Below are 23,911 nucleotides of genomic sequence, written 5' to 3' on the forward strand. Positions count from 1 at the left end.
CTGTGGATGAGCTATCTAGATGTTGGAGCTCTTCTTTAACATGTTCTTGAATTTTTTCCTTTAACGCTGGGTCTTTGATATTTCTTATGTCGATCTTAGGTTTGTTTTGTTTTTCAGCTATTGGGGTTTTCCTTTTGACTATCTTTGCCTTAGCTATCACTAAAAGGTGGTCTGTGTTGCAGTCTGCACTGTAGAAGGATCTTGTTTGCTTTACCATGTTGGCATCTTTCTTCCTGACGATGATGAAGTCAATTTGGTGCCAATGGCCTGATCTTGGATGGCACCAAGAAACCTTGTGTCTGTCCTTGCCACTGTAGACGGTGTTAGCAATGCAAAGGCTGTTATTAATGCAGAATTCTAAGAGTCTCTGGCCATTCTCGTTGATTTTTCCCAGCCCAAAAAGTCCAAGGCACTTGGGCCATACTTTGTTTTCAGTACCTACTCTTGCATTGAAGTCGCCCATGAGAAACAGGTGGTCTGCTTTTGGGACATTGTTGATACATCCTGAAGTTCCTCGTAAAACTGGTCTTTTTTCTCATTTTCTGTTGTTAGGGTTGGGGCGTGGGCGCTGATGAAGTGAGCCTTTCCAGTTTTGGTTTCCATTTCCATGACAGTGATACGTTCGGATATACCTTGGGGGGTGTTGATCCTGTTCAGCAATCTGTTGTGTACGGCAAAGCCCACACCATGGATTCTCCTCTCATCTTCCCCAAGACCCTTCCAGAAGAATGTGTAGTTTCTTTCCCTGATGGAACCAGAGTTAGCAAGTCTTGTCTCTTGCAGGGCAGTGATGTCTATATTGAGTTGTGTGAGCTCCCTGTCTATGATTGCTGTCTTTCTGATGTCCTCTGTTTTCTCCAAGTTTGTAGTGTCCAGTCTGGTTGTCATTGTTTTAACATTCCAGGTCCCCAGTTTCCATGGGGTTAGTTTTACTCTTTTTTTGCCTGGTGCTGGATTTAACGTCTGCCTTTCGGTTTTTGTCCTAGCTCCATACACCCATAGAAGCAAACAGACGTGGCGGATGAGCACCTTACTGACTGGGGGCTGCCCAGTTTGAGACGGGTGGTAGCTGATCAGTGTGACTGAATAGTCACTCCCATCGTCAAAGGTGACCCGTGGCGACATCCTGTCTCGCCAAATAAGGATGTCTTATAACCCGTAAACTGCCACCTCCCGTGTTTTTCCCTTGCTCGTCACAAGGATGAAGTGTCCTCTCCATAATCATATAAATGCTGTTGTAGCTTTGGTTGAGCTGTGGGTCTGATCCGCTGTATTTGCTCTTTTGCAGCGTCCTCCCAGAAATCTTGAAATCTTGACTAAGCTAAATGCCTGGGCCTGACTTAGACTGACTATATGGAGAACGTGCCTTTGCCCAATTTGCACGAACCCCCTCTCGACTTACCTGATTTAGTCCAAAGAAGAGACGAGGTCAATACATTTGGAACCAGTAAAGTTGCAGGGGCTGCCAGAAGATAGTTCGGATCGTTCCTCCCTGTCGACTGCCTTAGGGGCCCTCCCTCCGGATTTTTTGTAGGGTTTACTCCCATAACCTTTCATACTCCCGTATGCACCTACAAGGCAGTAGGAACAGCTGCAGGTAGTGCCATCTACTGTCATTATGGTAGCAGCACTAAGGCTGACCTGACAATTCCTTATAACCCTCAGGATTATGCTTATGAACATTCTATTACTAACACAAAATGTTTGAATCGTCAAAAAAGAGCAAGAAAATAGAGATAAAACTTTATTGTACATACCCTGGTGACTGGGTGTTTGACAACTGCACTTTTTGTAACCTAAGTAGACGTCAGGTTTGGAAAGACCGTAAAAAAACGTAATGTAGTGTAAATATGTTCCAGCTTTCTCGCCTTTCATATGAACAATAAATGCAGGTTGGCTGTGGGAGGGGGGGGGCAGGAAAAGGAATGGGAAACTTCTCCCTTTTACCCAGTGCGCACTGCAATCGAATTCAGTCGAACTGAGTCGGGGCCGGCCCGATGGAAGAGCAAAAACTGCCATTTTGACCCAAAACGACGGATTCGACTCACAACCTTGAAAAAAATGCTTTTGATTTGAAAGTTACAATTTAGTCGAATTCGATCGAATCGTGCCAAAATGGTAGCTTTTGCCTCTCCATTGAGAAAAATGGGGCTGGCCTCAACTCAGTCAAATGAATTCTGTTGGCTGTGCGCACTTGGTTTTAAGGTTCATTGCTAACATGTAGTTGAAACACACCAGTCCTTCACCTACGCCTCCCTCTTATTCCTCTTTTTTTCCGCGCCCGGTCTGCTGGTCTGATCAAGTCAAGTGTCTGCATGGGTGACCGTGACTCGCCCCCTGGTTCAGTTGTACTTTTCTGTTATGGATTTTAAAAGCCAGCGGACTCGCGGAGTTAATCACTCTCGTTTACCAGGCTGTGTCAGCTCTCAGGTAAGCTGTAGACTAGATCTATAGAGCGGTCAAAAATTCGTCGAGCAACTTATTGTCAAATATTTCCTTATTTCCTCAATTACCGAACATAGCCTCTCCACCAGCTTTTGCAGAATGATTTGGATCAATTTGTCTTAACATATCAATATTTCTGTAAGCACCTGTTAGCTGTATTCTAAAAAATTCCTTAATTCATAAATATTAATTAAAAATCAAAGTGGATAGTTTCTACTGGTTTCAAACGGTTTACATTTGGGGCAATGTCGTTTTTAAAAGCAAGTCTGTCATTGGTTTTTCTAATTGCAACATTATGTTATTGAACGTATGTTTTTGAGGTGCATTAGTGCAAGAAATCTGTTCACTATAATTAATTTCTTGTAACAAGTTTTGTGAACACAACGTGATGTCAGAGGACAGAAAAAGTAAAAGTAAAGTAAAGCTCTTTCTCAGCAGACACCACCCTTCACTACAGTTTGGTGATATGAGACGTAAAACAATGACTCGTCATGTCCTACAATTTTTATGTAGGCCTACTTTGGGGGGGGGGGGGGGGGGGGGTTGATTCCAAAAATCCGAATTTAGAGTCGAAAAACTATATACCTATAACTATATATGTGATGTAATCGCTGAGGAAATAATATATTACTATGGACCTCCCCTTCTGATAAATTTATACTATGCGTGTATCCATGAATAGAACTCGTGGCTCACTTCGAGGATGATGCACATTAGGCTTAATTGGAGTTTGGAGAAACACAGACATAGGCCTATTCTGCGAGTTTTCACTCTGTCGCCAACACGTGATTTTAGAGCTAGCTATGATGACAAGTTACCTCCAGGTCACTGACTTTGAGTAACCATTTCATCTACATTATTCATAGTGGAGTAAGGAAATGTTTGTAACACAAGTAGAGTAGCGTCAATAGTCAAGTTGTTAGGCTACCGGATATGTAATCGTGATACATGTATTGTGGGTTCAGGGGTTCGAGCTTCAGCTCCGTCAGATTTTGTATCATTGAGGGAAAAGCAATTTACACGAATGTCATATTTGGCTCGGTCCTTCCGGAGATAGACGTTAAACTCGGAGGCACTTCGTCTTGTATAATCTAGTAGTGTTGATAGAGGCGTTAAACCTATTATTCCATTTCGATTTCTCATTTCACTAGAAGAATCGTGGAACAGAAGATTCAAGATAAAGGGTATAACTAAAAGATAAATAATTGGAAAGGTAGTACGAGAAAGTAACGCAAGGAAAAGTAACTCGAGTAACCTAACTCTTCACCTATGAAATCAGCGAGTCACCTAAATTTTGACGTTAAGGCTACTGTCCTGCGATGGTTTGAGTCATATCTTAAAGATCGAAGACAAGCAGTTGTGGTTGGAAGCAGGTGTTCAGATAATGGTTTAACTCAGATTTGGTGTTCCCCAAGGGTCTGTTCTTGGACCTGTCTTGGTTACAATGTATATTACAACCTATTGTTAATATTTAAAGACAATATGATAATTCATTACCATCTTTATGCTGATGACAGTTATATTTATAAGTCTATTGATTTCGATCAAATATCATTTGTATGTATGTATGTAGTATAGGGTTTTACGGCGCTCGCAAATTCTAAGGTCACATGAGCGCGCGAAACACAAGTTGTTTACTTTCGCAAAAGTTCACTCCACGACTGGTCAACTAATTGACTTTAAAATGCTAAAATGTTAAAATATTAAAATTTAGTGTAAATATATTTGTGATTTAAAACAACTCTTATAGGTAACAATAAAAATTTTAAATAGTACGTTTTCATTTTTCATTTTACAACTTGCCATAAAGCCAATGGCCTTTATAAAATTAAAAATTCTGCTGGGAACAACGACGGAAAAAATATCCTGCAATTTCTTGCATTTATAATATTTCCTTCGGATCTCTCCAAAGTCTAGACATTCTGTTAAAATGTGTCTAATGGTAAAATCTGTGTCGCATCCGACACAGAACGGCTTCTCATCTCCCTGTAGGAGGTATTTGTGGGTCAGGGCCGTGTGTCCGATGCGCAATCGAGTAAAAATGACTTCGTCTCTTCTGGAGAGGTCCGAAGGATTTCGCTGTTCTAGTTTGGGTTTTATTTCATATAGTTTATTACTTTTCTGGTTTTCCCAGTGGCTCTCCCACAGACTGGAGGTGTACTTTTTGACTTTATTTCTAAAGTCAGTCTGTGGGAGAGTGTTTGTCGTTGATCCCAGCAGAAGGGATGAAGCTTTCTTCGCCAGTTCGTCTACCTGCTCGTTTCCTCGGATGCCCACATGGCCGGGTATCCATGCGAACATGATGTTTTTTCCTGTTTCGGATAGTGTATGAATTTTCTGTTGTAACCTAACTATTTTTGGGTGTAAGAGTGTGTAGTTTGTGAGTGAGGTGATGCAAGACAGAGAGTCAGAAAGGATAAGGAAAGATTTGTTAGGAGAATTTTCTACAGAGTCCAGTGCCATGTCAATGGCAGTGGCCTCCGCAGTGAAAATGGAGGCTTCAGGATGGAGGCCGAGGGGTTTGGTGAGTTTTTCGTTGTTTTGGAATTTGTTTATGGTTTCTGGGTTTGTTTTAAAAATGCTGTTGTGCGCTGGATTTTCCGGTGTTGAGCTCTGTTTAACTGCGTATTGTAGTGAGAGTTGTGTGCGTCTGAGTGAGAGTGGTGGTATGTTGGCCTCGGCCTGGAGGCTCTCCACCGGAGAAGTGCGGAAAGCCCCCAGAGCGAGGCGGAGTCCTTGGTTCTGTATTGGATCTAGTATTTTTAAGACGTGTGGTTTTGCCGATCCGTAGACTTGACAGCCGTAGGACAAGACAAGGGAGATGTACAAGTGGAGAAGGTGTTTTGAGTCCCCGCCCCACTCCGGATTCGATAGAATTTTCAAATCGTTTAACGCTTTCTGGCACCTCACACGAAGGTCTTTGATGTGTGGTATGAATGTGAGTTTTTTGTCGAAAATGACGCCGAGGAAACGAGCTTGGTCCTGGACGGGAATCCTTTTCCCGTATAGTGTCAAATCCGGCTGCAGCACACGTCTGCCTGTTCGGCAGAAGTGTACTGCAACCGTCTTTGACGGGGAGAACTTGAAACCGTTATTGTTTGCCCAAGTTTGTGCAGCTGCGTTTGCAGCTGCCTTTCCATAGATCTCAAATGAGGATTTTTCGAACGGCAGCATATCAAGAAGTCGTCAACGTATAACGAGCTGCCTATGCTGTTTTGGAGGGTTTTCACTATGGGATTTATTTTAATTTCGAATAGGAGAGGAGAAAGGATGCTCCCCTGGGGGACTCCTTCCTCCTGTTGGTGGGGGTCTGAAAGGGAGGATCCGACACGAACCTGGAAGGAACGGTTCTTCAGGAAGTTGCCAATGAAGGCAGGGAGGTGACTGCGTATGCCGAGTGCGTGCAGGTCTCGAAGAATGCCGTACTTCCAGGTTGTGTCGAAGGTTTTTTCTAGGTAAAAAAAGATGGCGATCATGTTGCCTCTTTCAGCGAACGTCTCGCGTATAAAGGTCTCCAGGCGGACCAGGTGATCCAGAGGGGATCGAGTTTTCCTGAATCCGATCTGGAGACCGCTCAGCGAGCCCGTCGTTTCCAGAAACCACATGAGTCGCCTGTGAATCGTTTTTTCAGTTAGTTTGCAGAGACAACTCGTTAGTGCTATTGGTCTGTAATTGGATGCGTGTGTGTGTGGTCCTTGTTTGGTTTGGGTATTGAATGACAGTGGCGAGACGCCAAGACTCCGGAAAGGAGTGCGACCGCCACATGTCGTTGTGTATGTATAGTAGGAGTGTGAGTGTTTCTAAGGGTAAGTGTCTAATGATTTGGTTGTGGATGTCATCCGGTCCTGGGGCTGTATCGCCCAGGTCCGAGATGCACGATGTTAGTTCGTCTATTGTGAAGTCTGCGTTGAAGGTTTCAGTGTTGTTTGAGTGGAAGTTTAAGTGTTGTTTTTCTCTGTTAGTTTTGATGTTTTGAAAAGTGGTGTTGTAGTTTGCTTGGGATGAGTTTTTGGCGAGAGATGTAGCTATTGTGTTTGCGATGTCTACTTGTGTTTCAGCTGTTGTTCCATCCGGCCTCTGGACGTGCCAAATGGTGTCTGTGCGTCTACCTAAGAATTTTTAAGCAATTTTGAAAACATTGGTTGAGTGGTGTCTGGCTGTTGATTTTGGAGATGTATTTTTGGAATGATTGTCTTTTGCTCTCCCTGAGGCATCTACGTGCCACAGCTCGATCCTTTAAATAATGTATCTTGTTTTCTATGGTGGTGTTGTTGACGGCCTTTCGATACGCTGCCTTCTTTTTCTTTACTGCGTCCTCACATTCCCAAGAGAACCAGATCTTGTTCTTCCGGGGTTTTGTTTTTGTTTTTGGTATGTGATTGTGGCATATTTCTAAAAGCTTTTCGTGGAATTTATAGTAGTTGTGGTCGAAATTGGGATTAAGAATCTGGGAACATTGATTGGCAAACCCGTCCCAGTCTGCTTTTTTGAAGTTGAAGCGTTCTGGGATCGGGTCGTTTTGGGGGCTATTGTTTTTTAGGAGAATTGGGAAATGGTCCGTACGGTCATCCAGCACAGACCACTCAAAATCTGGGACTAGGTCAGGGGTACAAAAGTGAGGTCAAGGGATGAAGTGCCATAAGTGGCTCTGTTTCTGTAAGTTGGGGATTTATCATTTAAGAGACAGATGTTATTTTGAAATAAAAAGTTTTCTATTATTTTTCCTTTCTGGTCGGTAGGTGTGTCTCCCCAAAGGAGGCTGTGGGCATTGAAATCACCTAATAAAATAAAGGGTTTTGGGAGCTGAGACTTTAAGTCATTTAGTTGGGTTATTTTGAGGGGGTAATTTGGTGGGATGTAAACTGAGCAGATCGTGATTGGTCTGTGCAGGGTGACCCGTACGGCAATAGCCTGGAGGGTCGTCTTAAGATGTACTTGTCTGTGGAGTATGTGGTTATCGGTGTAGATGGTGGTGCCACCGGAAGCAATCTGGTTCTCCGTGTGAATGTGATTGTACGCAGTAAATCCTCTTAAGTCTATGGTTGAAGCCGGGGCGAATTTTGTTTCTTGAATACAGGCCACCCGTGGGCACAGTGTGGCCTGTAAATGTTGCAATTCTGCAATGGAAGGTCGGATTCCTCCGGCATTCCATTGCAGGACCGCCATTATGATTTTTTAGTTCTTGATTTGGAGCTCAAAGGCCCCGGCTTCGAAGAAACACTCTGACTCCTCCTTGCGGGGGAGGCAGAGTGTTTTCTAGGTTGCCGTCCTGGATTGGACGGCGGTCTAGTGGGGGATTTGGAGGAGTGACAGAGAAGGCCCACCTCACACTCCATCAGAGGGATGGGCTGTGAGGTGGAAGAAGAAGGAGAAGAAGAAGAAATGATAGAAGAGGGGTGAGGGGGAGAAGAGGGGGCGGAGGAAGAGTCCTCCCCGTCCTCCCTTAGAACCCCATAGCGGTCAGAGAGTGGCACCTCAAAGGGGGTTGCCACAGGGATAGCAGCGGGCTTTCTGTTCTTAGTAATCTTAGGCACAGAGACTTGCCTGTTGACCGCGGGCTTTGGGAGGTCGGCAGTAGAATTACTTGCCGACCTCGTGACCATCTGGGCTGCCTTTGAATACGACCAGCCAATGACTGGGGTTGTTATTGGCGGGCAGACCACCTTGCGGGCCTCCTGGAAGGAGCAGCCATTTCGCGCCTTGCATTCCTGGATGGCGCGTTCTTGGAGCCAAGTCGGGCACTCCTTGCTGAAAGCTGTGTGCTGGCCGTGGCAATTTGGGCAACAAGGACTAGCCTTGCAGTCCTTCTCAGGATGCCCGGTCTTGCCACAACGAGGACACACGGCTGCGTGACGGCACCGTGACTGGCTATGGCCGAACTTCTGACACTTGAAACAGCGTAGAGGGTTCGGCACATAGGGTCGTACGTCGAGTACCAAGTAAGATGCCCGAACGGTGGCTGGAGGGCGACACGATTCGAATGTTAGGACAATCGTGTTCGTCTCGATAGTAGTCTCCCCCCGCCGAAGAGTAATCCGGCGGACTTCGACCACTCCCTCACAGTGCTCCACAATATCTTCCATGGAGCAGCCTTTCAGCTCATGGCTGCGGACCACGCCCTTCGAGCGGTTAAATTTTTGGTAGTGCTCTGACTTACACTGAATACCGCCGAAGGTTGTGGTATCCAGGAGTTTGGTCACTTCGTTCTCGGTTGCGCACTTGACAAGGAGTGCACCACAGGAAAGTTTCTGCACACATTTGGGAATGTATCCCAGAACTTTCCGTAGTGCATCTCCTGTCTTAAAGAGGTTGAGATCGGTAATTCTTCTCTGTGCGTCTTTTGTACTGGAGATGGCCACGTACGGTTGCCTCAGAAGCTCCTTGGGAGGAGGGAGGAAAGAGGCATCGGTAAAGGTCCTTTTACCATTTTTTGAGCTTTTGCTCGGCTCGGCGGCCGCACCCGCTTCCGCGAGCCGAGACTTCTTTATGTTGGGAGCTGGGGAAGGGTCTATTTTAGATTTGGATTCCATGAGAGTTTTCTATGTTATTCCACTCCGGGGCTCCCCGCCCGCCACGGAGCCCAACAAGGGGACACGGAGCTATACTCTCAACGAGAAAGTACAAGATGTAGCGATTATTATAATAATAATACAGCAGTTCGTACAAACGATGTGTTGGAATCGTCTGTTACCCGGCTAGATACGGATAATAATAACTGAGTTTTTCTCCTCTTTGGAGAGTGGGGGCACTAAATGACCCCACCGAGCGCAAAAAGGTCGTTTTGAAATTTGACCACTGGTCAGAAAGATATATTACCAATTTCGATTTGCTTTGCATAGCAGTCTGTCAAAATGATTTTTTGAGCAATACTGGAAAGTTTCAAAGAGATCTTCTTCGCACTAGAAGTATTCTAAAATATGAAAAAATACATCCCCTGGGGTACAAAATGACCCCAGACGTACGGATAGGGTTAAAGAAAAAGAAAATGACGATGTGCGCGATTTTTTCAGCCTATCTGGAGAAGAAGAAGAAGAAGAAGAAGAAGAAGAAGAAGAAGAAGAAGAAGAAGAAGACCAATGGTGATACTACTGCTACTATTGCTGCTGCTGAGAGACTGCTACTACATGTACTACTCTTTTTAACATTTTTAAGGGAAGGTGGCACCTGAAGGCTATCTCAGCTATTACAAAACTTGATGGGCCCATATTTGCTGTGGTACATCATGTCTCATTGGGGTTTTGAAATGGTTTTTTAAACAAGTAAATGTGATTCGGTTGCCATGGAAACGGCAGCCATACAGGATTTTGTTTATCTATTGTGATCCTGTTTTATTTACTTGTTTATCAACAAATACACTTTCAATTTGGCATGTATGTATAGACAGTACAGATCTGAAAACTTTCCTGGTGATTTTTTGGTATAATAATATGCTTTAGTTGTCATGTTATGGCTCTTAAAACTCAGCTTATTGCGTACCTGTAAAAAAAAAAAAAAGGAAAAAAGAAAAAAGAAAACTCGGAAAATTCACGCTTTCTGAAGTCAATTATCAAAAACTGCATAGCAATCGAAGTCTCTTTAGGACAATTTTTTTTTAACTGGGTGTTGTTAACATCCTATGAAAATTACATTAAAATCGAATAAGAGAAAGAGTAGAAAAATGGAAAACCTCCCCGCAGGAGGTATTCACGGGTCATGGAAGCATGTCTAATATGTAAACTTGTAAAATTGTCTTTGTCTCTTCAGGAAAGGCCCAAAGATTTCGTGGGTCCAGTTTTGGCACTGTGAAGCTTGTTGTTTAGTTGTTCACTTAAGTTTTTATCCCACAGCTTGAGGATGTAGGTAAGGAAATAGTTCTCAGCCGCAATTTAACTATTTTCGGGTTTCAAAGTGTTAGATTGTCTAACAGCAGCAGAACATCACAGTGGACACCCAGGTCAAAACCAGAGGCTTGAGACCGTACGCAGCTTCAAATACATGCGTGCAATAGTGACAGACGAAGGATCAAAACTAGAAATACTCTACAGAATAGGGAAAACTTCGGTAACAATGACCAAGTTGAAAACCATTTGGAACGACACAAATATCACTATCAGATCAAAGATCAGACTCATGCGTTCCCTGGTCATGTTAGTACTTTTGTATGTTACTTATGTTAATCCTGGACTTTGAATGCAGACCTCGAAAGAAGGATCAAAGCTGTTGAGATGAGATACTTCCGAAAAATCCTTAGTATCTCATACAAAGATCACATCTCAAATGATGAAGTCAAACAACGGACCAGAAATGCAATTGGACCATATGTTGACCTTCTCACTTTGGTCAGGAAACGTAAACTGCAATGGTGTGGACATATCACCCGTTCATCCGGCCTTGCCAAGATGATCCTGCAAGGCAGCGTCCAGGGAGGGAGGGTTGAGAAGGAAACCCTTGAGAAAATCAAGGCTACAAAATATATTCAAAAACTCAGCACATTGTATTTGGCTTAGAAACTACGTATAGATCTAGACTGGACACAACAGTTTCCAGCATCTGTGGAGAAATGGAGTCTTTGAAATTACTTTCCTCACATATAATCTTGCTCTTGTCCCACAAGGCTGTCTATGTCGTCTGCGAAACATAAGTTATTAATCGTTCTGCCCCCAAAACTAGATCTAATTGTTCCTTCGTGATCTTCAAGTGCATCTGTTATGATCCTCTCCAAGAAAATATTGGAAAGAGTGGGTGAGAGCAGACAACCTAGGCGTACTCCCATTGTTGTTCAGAACCCTTCCCCAATGTTGTTGAAAAAGACTGTGCTCGTAGCTTTGCATAGTAGCTTTTCTATGACTTTGATCAGGTTGCGGTTATGTTGTATAAGTTCATGGTTGCCCACAAAGCGTCCAGTCATACTCTGTCTAAAATCTACTGCAATGGTATGGACACGTCATCCATCCATCAGCCTTGCCAAGATGATCCAGCAAGGCTGTGTCAAGGGAAAAAGGAGCAGAGGCAGACCGAAGAAGAGTTGGGAGGACATCACCAAGGAATGGACAGGCCTGGAACTCAGAGACACGCTCATGAAAGCTGAAAGACCGAAAGGAGTGGAGGAAGCTGGTGGTCAAATCTTCAAAAGCGCCCCGACGGACATCCAGTCTACGGGATATGTGAAGGTGAAGTGAAGAAGATTGGAGAGTGAATTGAGGCAAGACAAGGCATCGGACAGATTGAGAAAGGATAATTTGGGAGAATTTTCTACGGAGTCCTATGCCAAGTCAATGGCAGTGGCCTCTGCATAAAAAATTGAGGCTTCGGGGAGGAGCATTTATGCTGCCTTCTTTTTCTTTAGGGCCTGCGACATCACCGCACACCCCAGAGAACCCTACCTTGTTTTCCGGGGTTTTGCCTATGGTTTTGGCATGTCTTTGTGACACATTTCTAGAATTGTTTCGTGAGATTAGTTGTAGTTGAGGCCTAAAATGGGGTTCAAAATCTGGAAGTATCCAGTTGCAAACCCGTCCCAATATGCTTTTTGAAGAAGTATTGGGAAATGATCCGCACTGTCATCCAGCACAGACAATTCAAAACCTGGGACCAGGTCAGGGGTGTAGAAAGAAAGGTTGATGGATGAAGTGTTAATGATCTGTTTCGGTATGTTGGGGATGTACCATTTAAAAGACAGATGTTGTTATGGAATAAAACGTCTTGTATTATTTTTTCCTTGTTGTCAGTGGATTTATCTCCCCAAAGGAGGCTATGTACATTAAAAACTCCTATTAAAATAAAGGGTTTGGGGACTTAGTGGTGTTTTGAGTCTTTAAGCTGGGTAATTTTGAGGGGGTAATTTGGCGGGACATAATGGAGCAGATCGTGGTTGGTCTTGTCAAGGTGACCCATACAGCTATAGCCTGGAGGATCGTCCTAAGATGTACATGTATTTGTCTGTGGAGGGTGTTGTTGTCGATGTACCGTAGATGGTGGTTCAACCAGGAGCTGTCTGATTCTCTGTGTGAATGTGATAATGCGCAATAGAGGCTTTTAAGTCTATGGTTGAAGCCGGGGCGAACTTTGTCTCATGGATACAGGTGGGCACAGTGTAGCCTGTAAGTGTTGCAATTCTGAAATGGAAAGTCGGAGTCTTCTGGAATTCCACTGCAGGACCGCCATTAGACCATTTTTTAACATTTGGAGCAGGAAGGCCGCGGCTTGGATGAGCTCTGACTCCTCTCTGTGGAGGAGGAAAAGGGTTTGCGAGGCGGCCGGCTTTGATTGAGCGGCATCCAACCAGGAGACTTGGGGAGGGAGTCACGGGTTCTTCGTGGATGGTGCTGCCTGCGAACTCTCGATATGTGTTGTGAAATCGAGAACATAAGAAGAGGATGTGACTGGATGAGGCCGGAGAAAGACCTGAGCAACTTCATGAAGGTGATAGCTACGCTTGGTCGAGAGTGTCAACGGTGAGCTTCCATTGCAAATAGTGTTCTTCCCTGGTCACGCCGGGGTACACGGAAATGAACGAAACAGTTGGCGAGTGGCACCTCGAAGGTGGGTACCACAGGGGTAGGAGGGACCTTCTTAGCCTTTAGTGCAGTATTGCCTGTTGACCAAGGGCTGTTTGAGGTCGGCAGTAGAAGTGCTGGCCGATCTCGAGACCGGCCGGACTGCCTTTGCGTTTAACCGGCCAGAGACCGGGGTCATAACTGTCGGGTAGCCATCTTTCAGCCTTCTGAAATGAGCAGCCATTTCGGGTTTTGTACTCTTGGATGGTGCGTTCTTGGAACCAAGTGTGGATCGTGGCAATTGGGAGAGAAAGTACTACCCTTTTATACATTTTCAGGACGCCCAGTCTTGCCACAACGAGTACACACGTCTGCGTGTCGGCATCACGACTGGCTAAGGCCAAACTTCTGGCACTTGAAGCAGCGCAGAGGGTTTGGCACATAGGGTTACACGTCCAAGACCAAGTATGCTACCCGAACAGTGGCTGGAGGGCAGCACGAATTGAAAGTCAAAACAATTGTGTTCCTTTCAAGGGTGGTCTGGTCCCACCGAAGAGTCATTTGGCAGGCTTCGGCCGCACCCTCACAATATCGCCACAATTTTTTTTTTACTGAAGAGCAGCCTTTCATCTCATGATTGCAGACGACGCTCTTCAAGCAATTGAACTTCTTGTGTCACCAAGATTCACACGGAATACCGCCGAAAGTCTTGATATCCAGGGTTCCAATCATTTCTTTTTCAGATGCCAGGAGTGCACCAGAAGACAGTTTTTGGACGTTGCTGGGGATGTATCCCAGTGTCTGTGTTAAAGCATCTCCTGTCTTGAAATCGTTAGGATTCCTGGCTTTCACCCAGGCGGCCTGGGTTCGATTCCCGGCATGGGAACATTTTTGGCTAAAACAGCACCTGGACATGGATGGCTGGTGCCTCTATAAATAAATCATTGATGATCTGTGATCTTCTTCTGTGCATGGAAGTTGCGGATGGTCAAGTACGGCTGCTCCGGGGGCTCCGTGGGAGGAGGGAGAGCAGAAACAGTCGTAACGGTCGGTTTTCCTGGTTGTCTGCTCGGCTCGGCGGCCCCACTCGCTTCTGCGAGCGGAGACTTTTTAGAATCGTTGGGGACTGGGGATGGGTCAGAATGTTTTTTGGGATTCAATGTAAGTTGGAATGCTTTTCGACTCCGGGGCTCCCCGCCCACCTCCGAGTCAAAGAGGGGAAACATTGCTCGGATGACCAGGGCTGAGCCAGTCTACTCTGGGGTTATACTCTCCACGAAAGTGTACTAGACCCTCCCATCAAGATTGACCCAAGGATAAACTGGAGGGGCTTCAGCTCCCAACCGATTGAGAGGCTTGGGCCGTCACACCCTCCCGTCTAAGAGGAAAACTTGGGCCAAAGAGGTATGTTGACGAGGGACAGTCCGCAGACTGATCTCACTTCAACTACCAGGTACCCGGTTTCCCTCCGCACAGGTCGCACCTACCGGTCAACGAGAGGCGCCCACTGTGGGATGAACGACCTCTATTTTTGCTGCACATGGGGTAAGCGGTGGAAGAAATGATAGAAGAAGGGAGAAAGAAGGAAGGAGAAAGAAGGAAGGAGAATAGGAAAATGCACCAAAGCAAATGTTGCACATGGATCCCAGGATATCCGCAAGCCAGGTGTGAATTAATCAACATTATAGGCATCCAAAGCCCTTTAAAACTATTTATGTTCAGGAAGTCCCAATAATGGACCATTTGTGTACCTTTGTGCATGCAAAAGGTCAGGGGGTCATGAAGTCCACATAATGCAATACCCAACTAACATTAGTAAAAAGAAAAGAATGGACTAAAATTTTAGGTAGTCTCTCTAAATTTGGTGGACAATGTTGTTTTTGTACCGTGCACTTACACTGCAAATATCGAATGATTCCACCCATAACTTTAGATGGTATGTGGTGTCCACATAATGTAGGTCTGGGGCAATGTCCACATAATAACCTCGAAACACGTATGTGTGTGTATGTGTGTTGTTTTCGTTTTTTTTGTTGTTGTTTTTTGGTAAGTGTTTTACGGCGCGGGACACACCTAATACTTTTAGTTGGTAGGAAATTTTGAATTTTGCCCTGGTGGCCGAAGCCTACTCTTATCGATTTTAGACCACCAAGGGATCTTTAACGTGCGCAACTTGCACACGGGCCCTCCGAGATTTTTTGCCCTTGTCCGAGAAGGCTAGGTGTAGATCTTTCCTACCAGAAGATCAGGGGTGCGGCAGAAATACAGCTGTAAGAAGGAGTCAAGGAGTAGCAATAGAAAGGCTGCAGAAAGAGTCAAGAGCCCAGAGGAGGTGGCAAAGGTGAGGGGGTGGGGGCAGAAAGAGGAGACGAAAGCAGACGAAAGAATATTGCTAGAGAGCAGGAAAGGAGGTGAAAGGAGACAATTTTAGGGAAGAATTTTTTTCGGTCGCTACCCGGATTCGAACCCGGGACCTTCGAATGAGAGGCCAACACCTTAACCTCTAGGCCACGAGAGCCTCCCTGTGTGTGTGTGTGTGTGTGTGTGTGTGTGTGTGTGTGTGTGTGTGTGTGTGTGTGTGTGTGTGCGCGTGTGTGTGTGGGTGTGTGTGCGTGTGTGTGTGAGTATGTGTGAGTGCACGCATGGATGCATATTATATGGGTGCTTCTCTCTCTCTCTCTCTCTCTCTCTCTCTCTCTCTCTCTCTCTCTCTCTCTCTCTCTCTCTCTCTCTCTCTCTCTCTCTCTCTCCCTGAGCGCGTTTATGTCGAGTTCGTGTGCTTGTGTTTGCCAAAAATGCAAACAGGTGAATACCACAGCTTGTGACAGAGTAAGGGTTTGCCCCCACCAAAAGCGGTGGCTGCGCAGTAGCTGGGCCGAGCCGCTATGAACAGTTCTAGCAGTAGGCTCGAGTGCCCGCATCAACAGCTGTTTTGGCAAGTTGTCCAGTAGCAGTCAGCTCGCTGGCTGCTCGTACACTGCTCAGTATTGAATTAGCCTGCATGTTCTCACCAAAAGCAGTGCTAAAGCAGTGTGTACTGGCTCTCTCTGCAAGCTCGCTGCTTGTATCGGAGACAGTTCATAAACATGGCGGTCCGTAAAATTATGTTCGATGCATTTTATGGACACTTCATCACTATTGACACAGTCTCTTGTATTTGATGGCGCGAAAGAATGCTGGGTTCATCCCATTAATGCCAAAAGAGACAAATGCGGAGAATTCCATCACCTGTTTCTTGACTTAAAGGGAGACGAAGGGCGCTTTAAGTCATATTTAAAAATGAGCCCAGAAACATTCTTTACCATTTTGGCACTATCCATTTTTTTCCCGATTTGTTGCACAGGCTTTCAAGAGGAGAATGTAGAAGCTGTCTCCAGCTGTCTTGAGCTGATCGAGATATCTTGGCAAGATTTGGCGGGAAATTTCGGGTGTGCTAATTTATGAAATGACGAAATCACTGCTAGATCTAGCATTGAGCGGTAGTAAATACGGGGATTTTACTGCTCACTGATAGCTGTGCACCGCTCAATACGGTGTGGCTACTACTGCTTTTGGTGTGAACGGCGTATAAATAATTTTACTCAGATTTAATACGGCTCAACTACTGCGCAGCTACTGCTCAGCTCGACTGCTTTTTGTGCGTACCACCACTAAGCCTATAGTACCCTTGTTATTGTATAGTGTGTTTCAGAGAGCAAAACATGTATACATTGTCTAACATAAAAACTAATTTCAAGGTTGTGCGGACAGTAGTTCCGAATAATCAATAGTGTACATTGGGTATACATGTCATTGCGTTTATGAAGTATGCTCTGAGTCAGTCTTTATAACCCACGTGTCCACCAAACCAGGAACCACCCCACCGCAAGTCAGTAAGCAGTCTTTCTCACGTGACCTAACGTTCCGTTGACGAGAGTTCCCGTGAGGTCCCCGAGAGGTATTATTTATCGCTATCAAAATAATGTGTTGGTGCCTCAGTGGTTACCTCCCGTCAATTTCTCTGCTCTCAACTCCCTCACAGGACAAAAATCGCACGTGCGCTTTTTGTGGTTGCACTAAAAACCTACCGTTTTTCTCACAGCTTTCAGTGTATTCTAGGCACTGTGTAGGCTATAACTGTAGAATCGTGGACCGTTCCCAGAGGATCATCACAAGACGTTCATTAGGTGATAAAAGTTTCCGAGAATTGGTTTCATTTCTTTTCTAAATTTTGGGTGTAACCTTGTCCAGTAGCAAAGAAAATGTTGCAGGTTTCATTTTTATAGATCTATCATAAGTCATAACATTTCTCTCCATCGTCGAGAGCTTCATCGCTGTGGTGACGAAAGTCTACAAAAGTATTTTGTCGTTGAAATATCTAGTGAACCCAATACCGCCTTCTTTATAAACGTCTTCTTTTTAACATTTTGCCTTCCATCTCGGTTGTCATTTTGCGCCGACCTCTCACTCACTAGGCTAGTCAAGGTCTACGAAGTGTTTAAACATTAAAGAACAAACTATAGTTGTTGTTGTTTTTTTCTTAAGACATTGTATCTCTCTCAGCCCGGGATTGCCAGACACTGAGACAGACAATGTCGAAAGCTCGCTTCATCAATTATCTAAATTGTGTCCATGTGGGTGTAAAAACATGTGCATTTTTAAAAATCCTGAAACTCTTACCTTGGGAATCATTTGTCATTTTAAAGCTTGGTCATTTGTCTTGCTTCTGGTGAAAAAAATGTTCATCTACCATGAATAGAAGTCGAGATATTTGAAATACAATACAATTACAATTACATTTTTTTAAATTTGTCCCAGAAGGGCGCTTTGTTTTACAATGGCAAACATACATACATAAATACATAATTATAAATACGTACATACATAAATACATACATGCAGAAATACATACATAAATACACACTATTACACAAATACAGAACAGTTTACAAACAATGCCACTGTTGGTCGCCACTGTGCAGCGCCCTGTAATTTGAGCTAGGGTTGTCGTGTCTTGCTCAAGGACACACCCCAGTGACCACCCATCTAATCCCCGTGTCACCGACACTTGCTTGACATTGCTTGAGTCAAAACTCACTACTCACTTAGCCACTGGAGCCCAGAGGAGGTGGAGATCGCCTGGTTTCAGCGGTAAAGTTAGTGAGAGAAAACGGCTGCCCAAGTTTGGAGACTTCCAAACCTTTAAATTAACAGTCCTTAGAAACTGCAAATTTACATTACTGTGTCTTTAATCAACATTTTCAGTAAAATCCACACACGAATGAATAAAAAATTCGATAAAATTTGCCATTCGGGCAGAAAAAGGGCCAGTTTCTTTCATTTCTTTATTTTGACGAGTGCCTGATTTCACCATGATGCCGCATACATATTTTTAACAGTGTGCTTCCCAGGAAGTTGAGATTGTTGCAAAATGCTATCAGGTTTACTGGGGTAATAATAAAGATGTAAAGCGCATATTACATTATATAGCTTGCTGCTGAGCGGGAATTTGCGCTTTAAAAATGTTGGCTATTATTATTTCAAAGTCTATGACGAAGTATTAAAGCTTTATAGAAAGTCGGCTTCCCATATAGGAGCACACTAGTTTACTATTACCGTTATTTTTATCATCATCATCATGATATTATTATTATTATTATTATTATTGTTGTTGTTGTTGTTGTTGTTGTTGTTGTTGTTGTTGTTGTTGTTGTTGTTGTTGTTGTTGTTGTTGTTGTTGTTGAAGTTCTTGTCCTTGATCTTGTTCGGGTTATCTTGTTATCGGGTTTTACTGGGGTAATAATAAAGATGTAAAGCGCATATTACATTATATAGCTTGCTGCTGAGCGGGAATTTGCGCTTTAAAAATGTTGGCTATTATTATTTCAAAGTCTATGACGAAGTATTAAAGCTTTATAGAAAGTCGGCTTCCCATATAGGAGCACACTAGTTTATTATTATCATTATTTTTATCATCATCATCATGATATTATTATTATTATTATTATTATTATTATTATTGTTGTTGTTGTTGTTGTTGTTGTTGTTGTTGTTGTTGTTGTTGTTGTTGTTGAAGTTCTTGTCCTTGATCTTGTTCGTGTTCTTGTTCTTGTACTAATAAAGTTTTTGCTGGGTTTTTTTACCGTCTCCACAGATCAGACCACCATGGATACCAAACTGGAAAAGTTTGTCGCAGAAGTGGGAGGCTGTGGTCAGTTCCAGGTCTTTTTGTCTGTGGCGGTGTATACCATCAAGATCGTGGCTTCCTGGAGCATGATGTTCATGACCTTTGGCACCTACAATCCGGGATGGACGTGCGAGGGCCCCTCAGGTGAGTTAAGTTTGGTCAGAGTTTTACCGCGGCGCTTACAAAACTGAATAATAGTATTATGGTCACATGAGCACGAGTCCTTCGGATGAGAAAATACATTTTCCCCCTCTGCGATGAACGATGTTCTATTACGATGTTACGATTGGGGTGGGTGGGGGGAGGAGGGAGGGGGGCTCCAATGGCTAAGTGAGCTGTGAGTTCAGACTCAAGTTACGTCAAGCAAGTGTCGGTGAGGGTGACACGGGGTTTGAATAGGTGGTCACGACAACCCTAGCTCCAAAAAAAAGTCGTGATGGATGCGTGGACTAACAACTACTCACGTGTGTCTCCAAGCATCGTGACCATCAGAGCATATTAAAAAATTGGCTTTTTTGTAACTTTTTGAAAACGTTGCGTTTTTAATGGCGTTCTGTATATATAATAGAATGGAATAGAATCTGTCCCCGCGGTTTTAAGCAAAACAATTTCTGCAATTATGCAAAATGAGCCCAAAAATGTGAAATTATGCCATTATGTTAATGTTAACAAAAAACTATAAAAGAAAATATCAGAAATTATGCATACAACGACCAAATTATGCTAAATTATACGGGGTGCATAAAACCACGGGGACAGCAGAATGTGTAGAGTTATCTTAAATAAATTTAGAAATAACAACCGCGATTCACAATACATAACGTATCCCCAATACAGACAGCTAAAAGGGAAATAGATGAATGCATAAATAAATGAATGAATCAATCAATCAATCAGTTAATCAATCAATGAATCAATCAATAAGTAAGTAAATAAATACACAGCAACTCTTCCTCTCCGTCCTATTCCCTCTCTCTCCCCCTCTGTCTCCCTATTCACCCTCCCTTCCTTTTCTATCCCTTCCTTTGTCTGTCTGACTGTCTGTCTGTCTGTCTGTCTGTCTGTCTGTCTGTCTGTCTGTCTGTCTGTCTGTCTCTCTCTCTCTCTCTCTCTCTCTCTCTCTAACTCTCTCTCTCTCCTCTATCTCTCTCCTTCTCTCCTCTATCTCTCTCCTTCTCTCCTCTATCTCTCACCTCTATCTCTCTCTCTCTCCTCTATCTCTCTCCTTCTCTCCTCTATCTCTCTCCTTCTCTCCCTCTCTTTCCCTCTGCGGGTATGTCTGTGTGTGCGCGTGTGTTTGTGTGTGTGTGTGTGTGTGTGTGTTTGTGTGTGTGTGTGTGTGTGTGTGTGTATGTGTGTGTGTTGTAAGCGAGTCTTCAATGAGTAAACTGTAATTGCCTACTACGTTCCTTAAATTGCGTGGCATCGTGGTGAAACCAAGCGCTCGTGAAAATAATAAAGTTGAAGAAACTGTCACTTTTTCCAATCTTTTATTTTTCTTTTGAGGTGTGGGGGGGGGGGGGTGGATCTGTTAAGCTATTCTTTGAAATTTTCTTCTTTTTTTTTTAATTTGCGGGGGGGGGGGATGCTCCTTTCACGTTCATTTAAAATCTTTAAACACATTCTTGTGTGTATTGTACTGAAACATGTTCATCAAAGGCACACAAAAACGTTACAGTGTCAAAGATACTATAATAATAGCTTTGGACGTCACCAAACTTAGGCGGCCATTTTTAGATAATTTCTCCTCTGGCACCAAGTGATCCCTTCCTCTTTCAATTGCAGACATCTCGATGTCTATTCAAGATAGAGGGGTATTTTTTAAATCCCCAACAAGGCAAATAAATAGGCTTTAAGAGTATACTTAAAAGCTGATGAGCACCTGGCCAAAAATGTCAGATAGAACTCTATAATTCTGAAACTGCAAATTGTGTCCATATGAGATTAGATGCCGTGGGATATGAGATTAGATGCCGGTAAGAATATGATAATAACACGTTTGCGAACCGCCGAGCTGAGCTAAATATAAACGTAAAGAGGGGCGAGGGGAGGGGAGGGGAAGTTGTTTTTTTTCTGTGGCAAGGACGAACTGGCCTATGGGCATAATTTAGGCAATGTCCGGCAAACCGATGCCTCTGAGACTAAGTGAACCTCTTGTTTGTACAAAAACAAAAAAAATGCCAACCGCTTGTTTGGACTCCCCAGAAAATTATGCAACTTACAATAACACCGACCTGTCAGATTGTTTTCTTTTCAGTCTCAAGTTGAATACTATCCACAAGTCCAACAACAAGGACTCCCGTTCTCTTCACCGTTCGGTCTGCTTGGCATTACCATTCTCTTCACTGCTCGCACTCAGGGCTGGGGCGACCATCCCCGACCCGGCGGGTCCCAGGTGGCGGATAGGGAACGGCCACTGTAATGGAGGTTAGCTGTAAATATGTTGAATAAGCAGCCCTGGACCAACTGGCGATGCTCTTACCAGGATGGGGTGAGGTGGTAGGTGGCGCTACCACGTCATTAAATGCCATAGGAGTCCTCTGACGGGAGCATCATGCGGAAAAGGACCGCATTAAGTCCTGGCTACGGGTGGGATCCGGTAACAATTCCTCCCTGTGCTCCCATGGTAGGTCCTTGGACCTGGAGCTGGAGTGCTGAAATCGGAGGTATTGGGCCGCAAGGCGCACTCTAGAGAACCACAACACCACGTAATACTGCAATATATGACACTTGAAGTAGGTAACGTTAGATATGGTGCTCGCCCTGTGAGGACCCACCAGGCAGGTGCAGTGCCGGGCCCCAAGCCCTGAAGGGGTCCACCCCAGCGACCGGAGGGCCTTCCATCGTCTTGGAGTGCCAGTAGACGAGGGAGAAAAGCGACTGGTAACACAAACACAAAACAGGTAAAGAAAAGTCTTAATACCATGCACTGGAATGCCGAAGGAATCTCAAACAAGAAAACAGAGCTGGAAAACTTTCTAAAAGAAAATGAAATACACATCAGCTGTATACAGGAAACACACCTGCAGGAGGAGGCAAGCTTTAAGGTAAGAGGATACCAGTGCTTCTGAAACGATCGCCAAGGTAGAAAAAAAGGAGAAGTATTGACCCTGGTAAGAAATAACCTAAATACCATTGAAATCAAGAAATATACAGGAGAAGCTGAATATATCCACAACAGGAACACCACCAGAAGAGGGAATCTGGATCTAGTGAACTATTATTGTCCAAACGATAAAAATCTTGTGTTAGAAACCATAGAAGTCCCAGACACAGACTTTATCATCGCTGGAGATTTCAACAGCCAGTCCCAGAGTTGGGGATATAACAGACTAGATAGGAGAGGAGAAGAAATAGAAGCTTGGCAAGATGAAAACCATCTTCTGCTTGTGAATGATCCTTTAGATCAACCCACATTTTATTCTCGAGCTTGGCATTCAACTACGACTCCAGACATAGCACTCTGCACAGAAAACTTGCACAGACATTTAAGTAGAAAAGTGGAAACCCAGCTTGGGGGAAGTGACCATCGCCCTGTTCTTCTTACCATAGTAGAGAGACTGCCAGAGGACAGCCCGAAAAGGCCGAGATGGAACTACAAAAAAGCAGACTGGAGACTTTTCAGCATAAGAACTAATGAGCTGACAAAGAACATCGCAGTCTTCGACCAAAAACATAAACAATGCCATCACAGAGTTCAATGAAAACATCCTTAAGTCAGCAAAAGAAACCATATCTAGAGGGGTAAGGAAAAATTACACCCCATACTGGACGCCAGAACTCCAGAAAACACATAACGACCTCATCAAGGCCAGAGAAGAAGCCGAATCACATCCAGGGATTGAAAACAACAACAAGCTATAGAGGTGTAAAGTCCACTATCTCAAAACCAAATTGGAGTGCACCAGGAAAAGCTGGAGAGACAAAACGCACAAACTTAACCTCGAAAAGGACACCACAAAACTATGGAGGCTTGTAAAGGGGCTAAACGACGAAGGAAATAAAAGTGCCAAGATCACTCTAGAAGTTAAAGGAGAGATGGAAATGAAGAAATGGGCAGCACATACCTTTGTAAAAGCATATGCTCAAGAGAGCAACATCAAAATACCAAGAGAGAGAGAGAGAGAGAGAGAGAGAGAGAGAGAGAGAGAGAGAGAGAGACAAAAAGAAGTCAGACAAGAGGAAAGAAGAAAAAGAAGTACAAATAACATCCCGGAAGCAATGGAGAAGGACATCACCATGGAAGAGCTGAAGAAAGCAATAAATCAACTGAAGCAAAGAAAATCACCAGGCCCCGATGAAATTACAAACGAAATGCTACGACACCTGGGCAACACAGCGTTACAGACTCTACTGGATATATTCAACTTAAGCTGGAAAAAAGGGCAAGTACCTCAGTGCTGGAAAGAAGCAACAATGATCCCGATCCTCAAGCCAGGGAAAAGTAAGGCACAAACATTAAGCTATAGACCTATCAGCCTCACAAACTGTGTATGTAAGACAATGGAGCGCATCATAGCTTGCCGAATGCAGTGGTACCTAGAGGCACAACACATCCTTGTACCAGAACAAGCTGGATTCCGTCAGTTCAGGAGCACAGAGGACCAAACAACATACTTGTCCCAAGTAATAGAGGACTCCCTCCAGGCACAGAAAGTGATGCTAGCAACATTTGTTGATCTACAAAAAGCGTTTGACAAGATGTGGAAGGAGGGTCTACAAGTCAAGCTCCTTAGAAGTGTGTATCCAAGGCAACATGTACCTATGGACCAAGTCCTATCTACACAACAGAAGAGCACTTTTGCTGGTGGATGGATATCAAGGA

General features: G+C 44.1%; 1 protein-coding gene across 1 annotated transcript in view; it reads left to right on the forward strand.

The window, feature by feature from the left end:
- Window positions 1–2,056: 2,056 nt before the first annotated feature.
- The window catches only part of LOC101854171 (solute carrier family 22 member 5), a 27,223-nt gene continuing 5,368 nt past the window's right edge, over window positions 2,057–23,911 (forward strand). Inside the window, exons 1-2 of the mRNA XM_005098933.2 lie at window positions 2,057–2,430; window positions 19,054–19,230. Of these exons, the coding sequence (XP_005098990.1) occupies window positions 19,065–19,230 (166 nt within the window). The 5' untranslated portion in view covers window positions 2,057–2,430; window positions 19,054–19,064. The remainder of the gene's footprint in view (window positions 2,431–19,053; window positions 19,231–23,911) is intronic.

Source organism: Aplysia californica, unplaced genomic scaffold (genome assembly GCF_000002075.1).
Source record: "Aplysia californica isolate F4 #8 unplaced genomic scaffold, AplCal3.0 scaffold00197, whole genome shotgun sequence".
NCBI classification, from domain to species: domain Eukaryota; kingdom Metazoa; phylum Mollusca; class Gastropoda; order Aplysiida; family Aplysiidae; genus Aplysia; species Aplysia californica.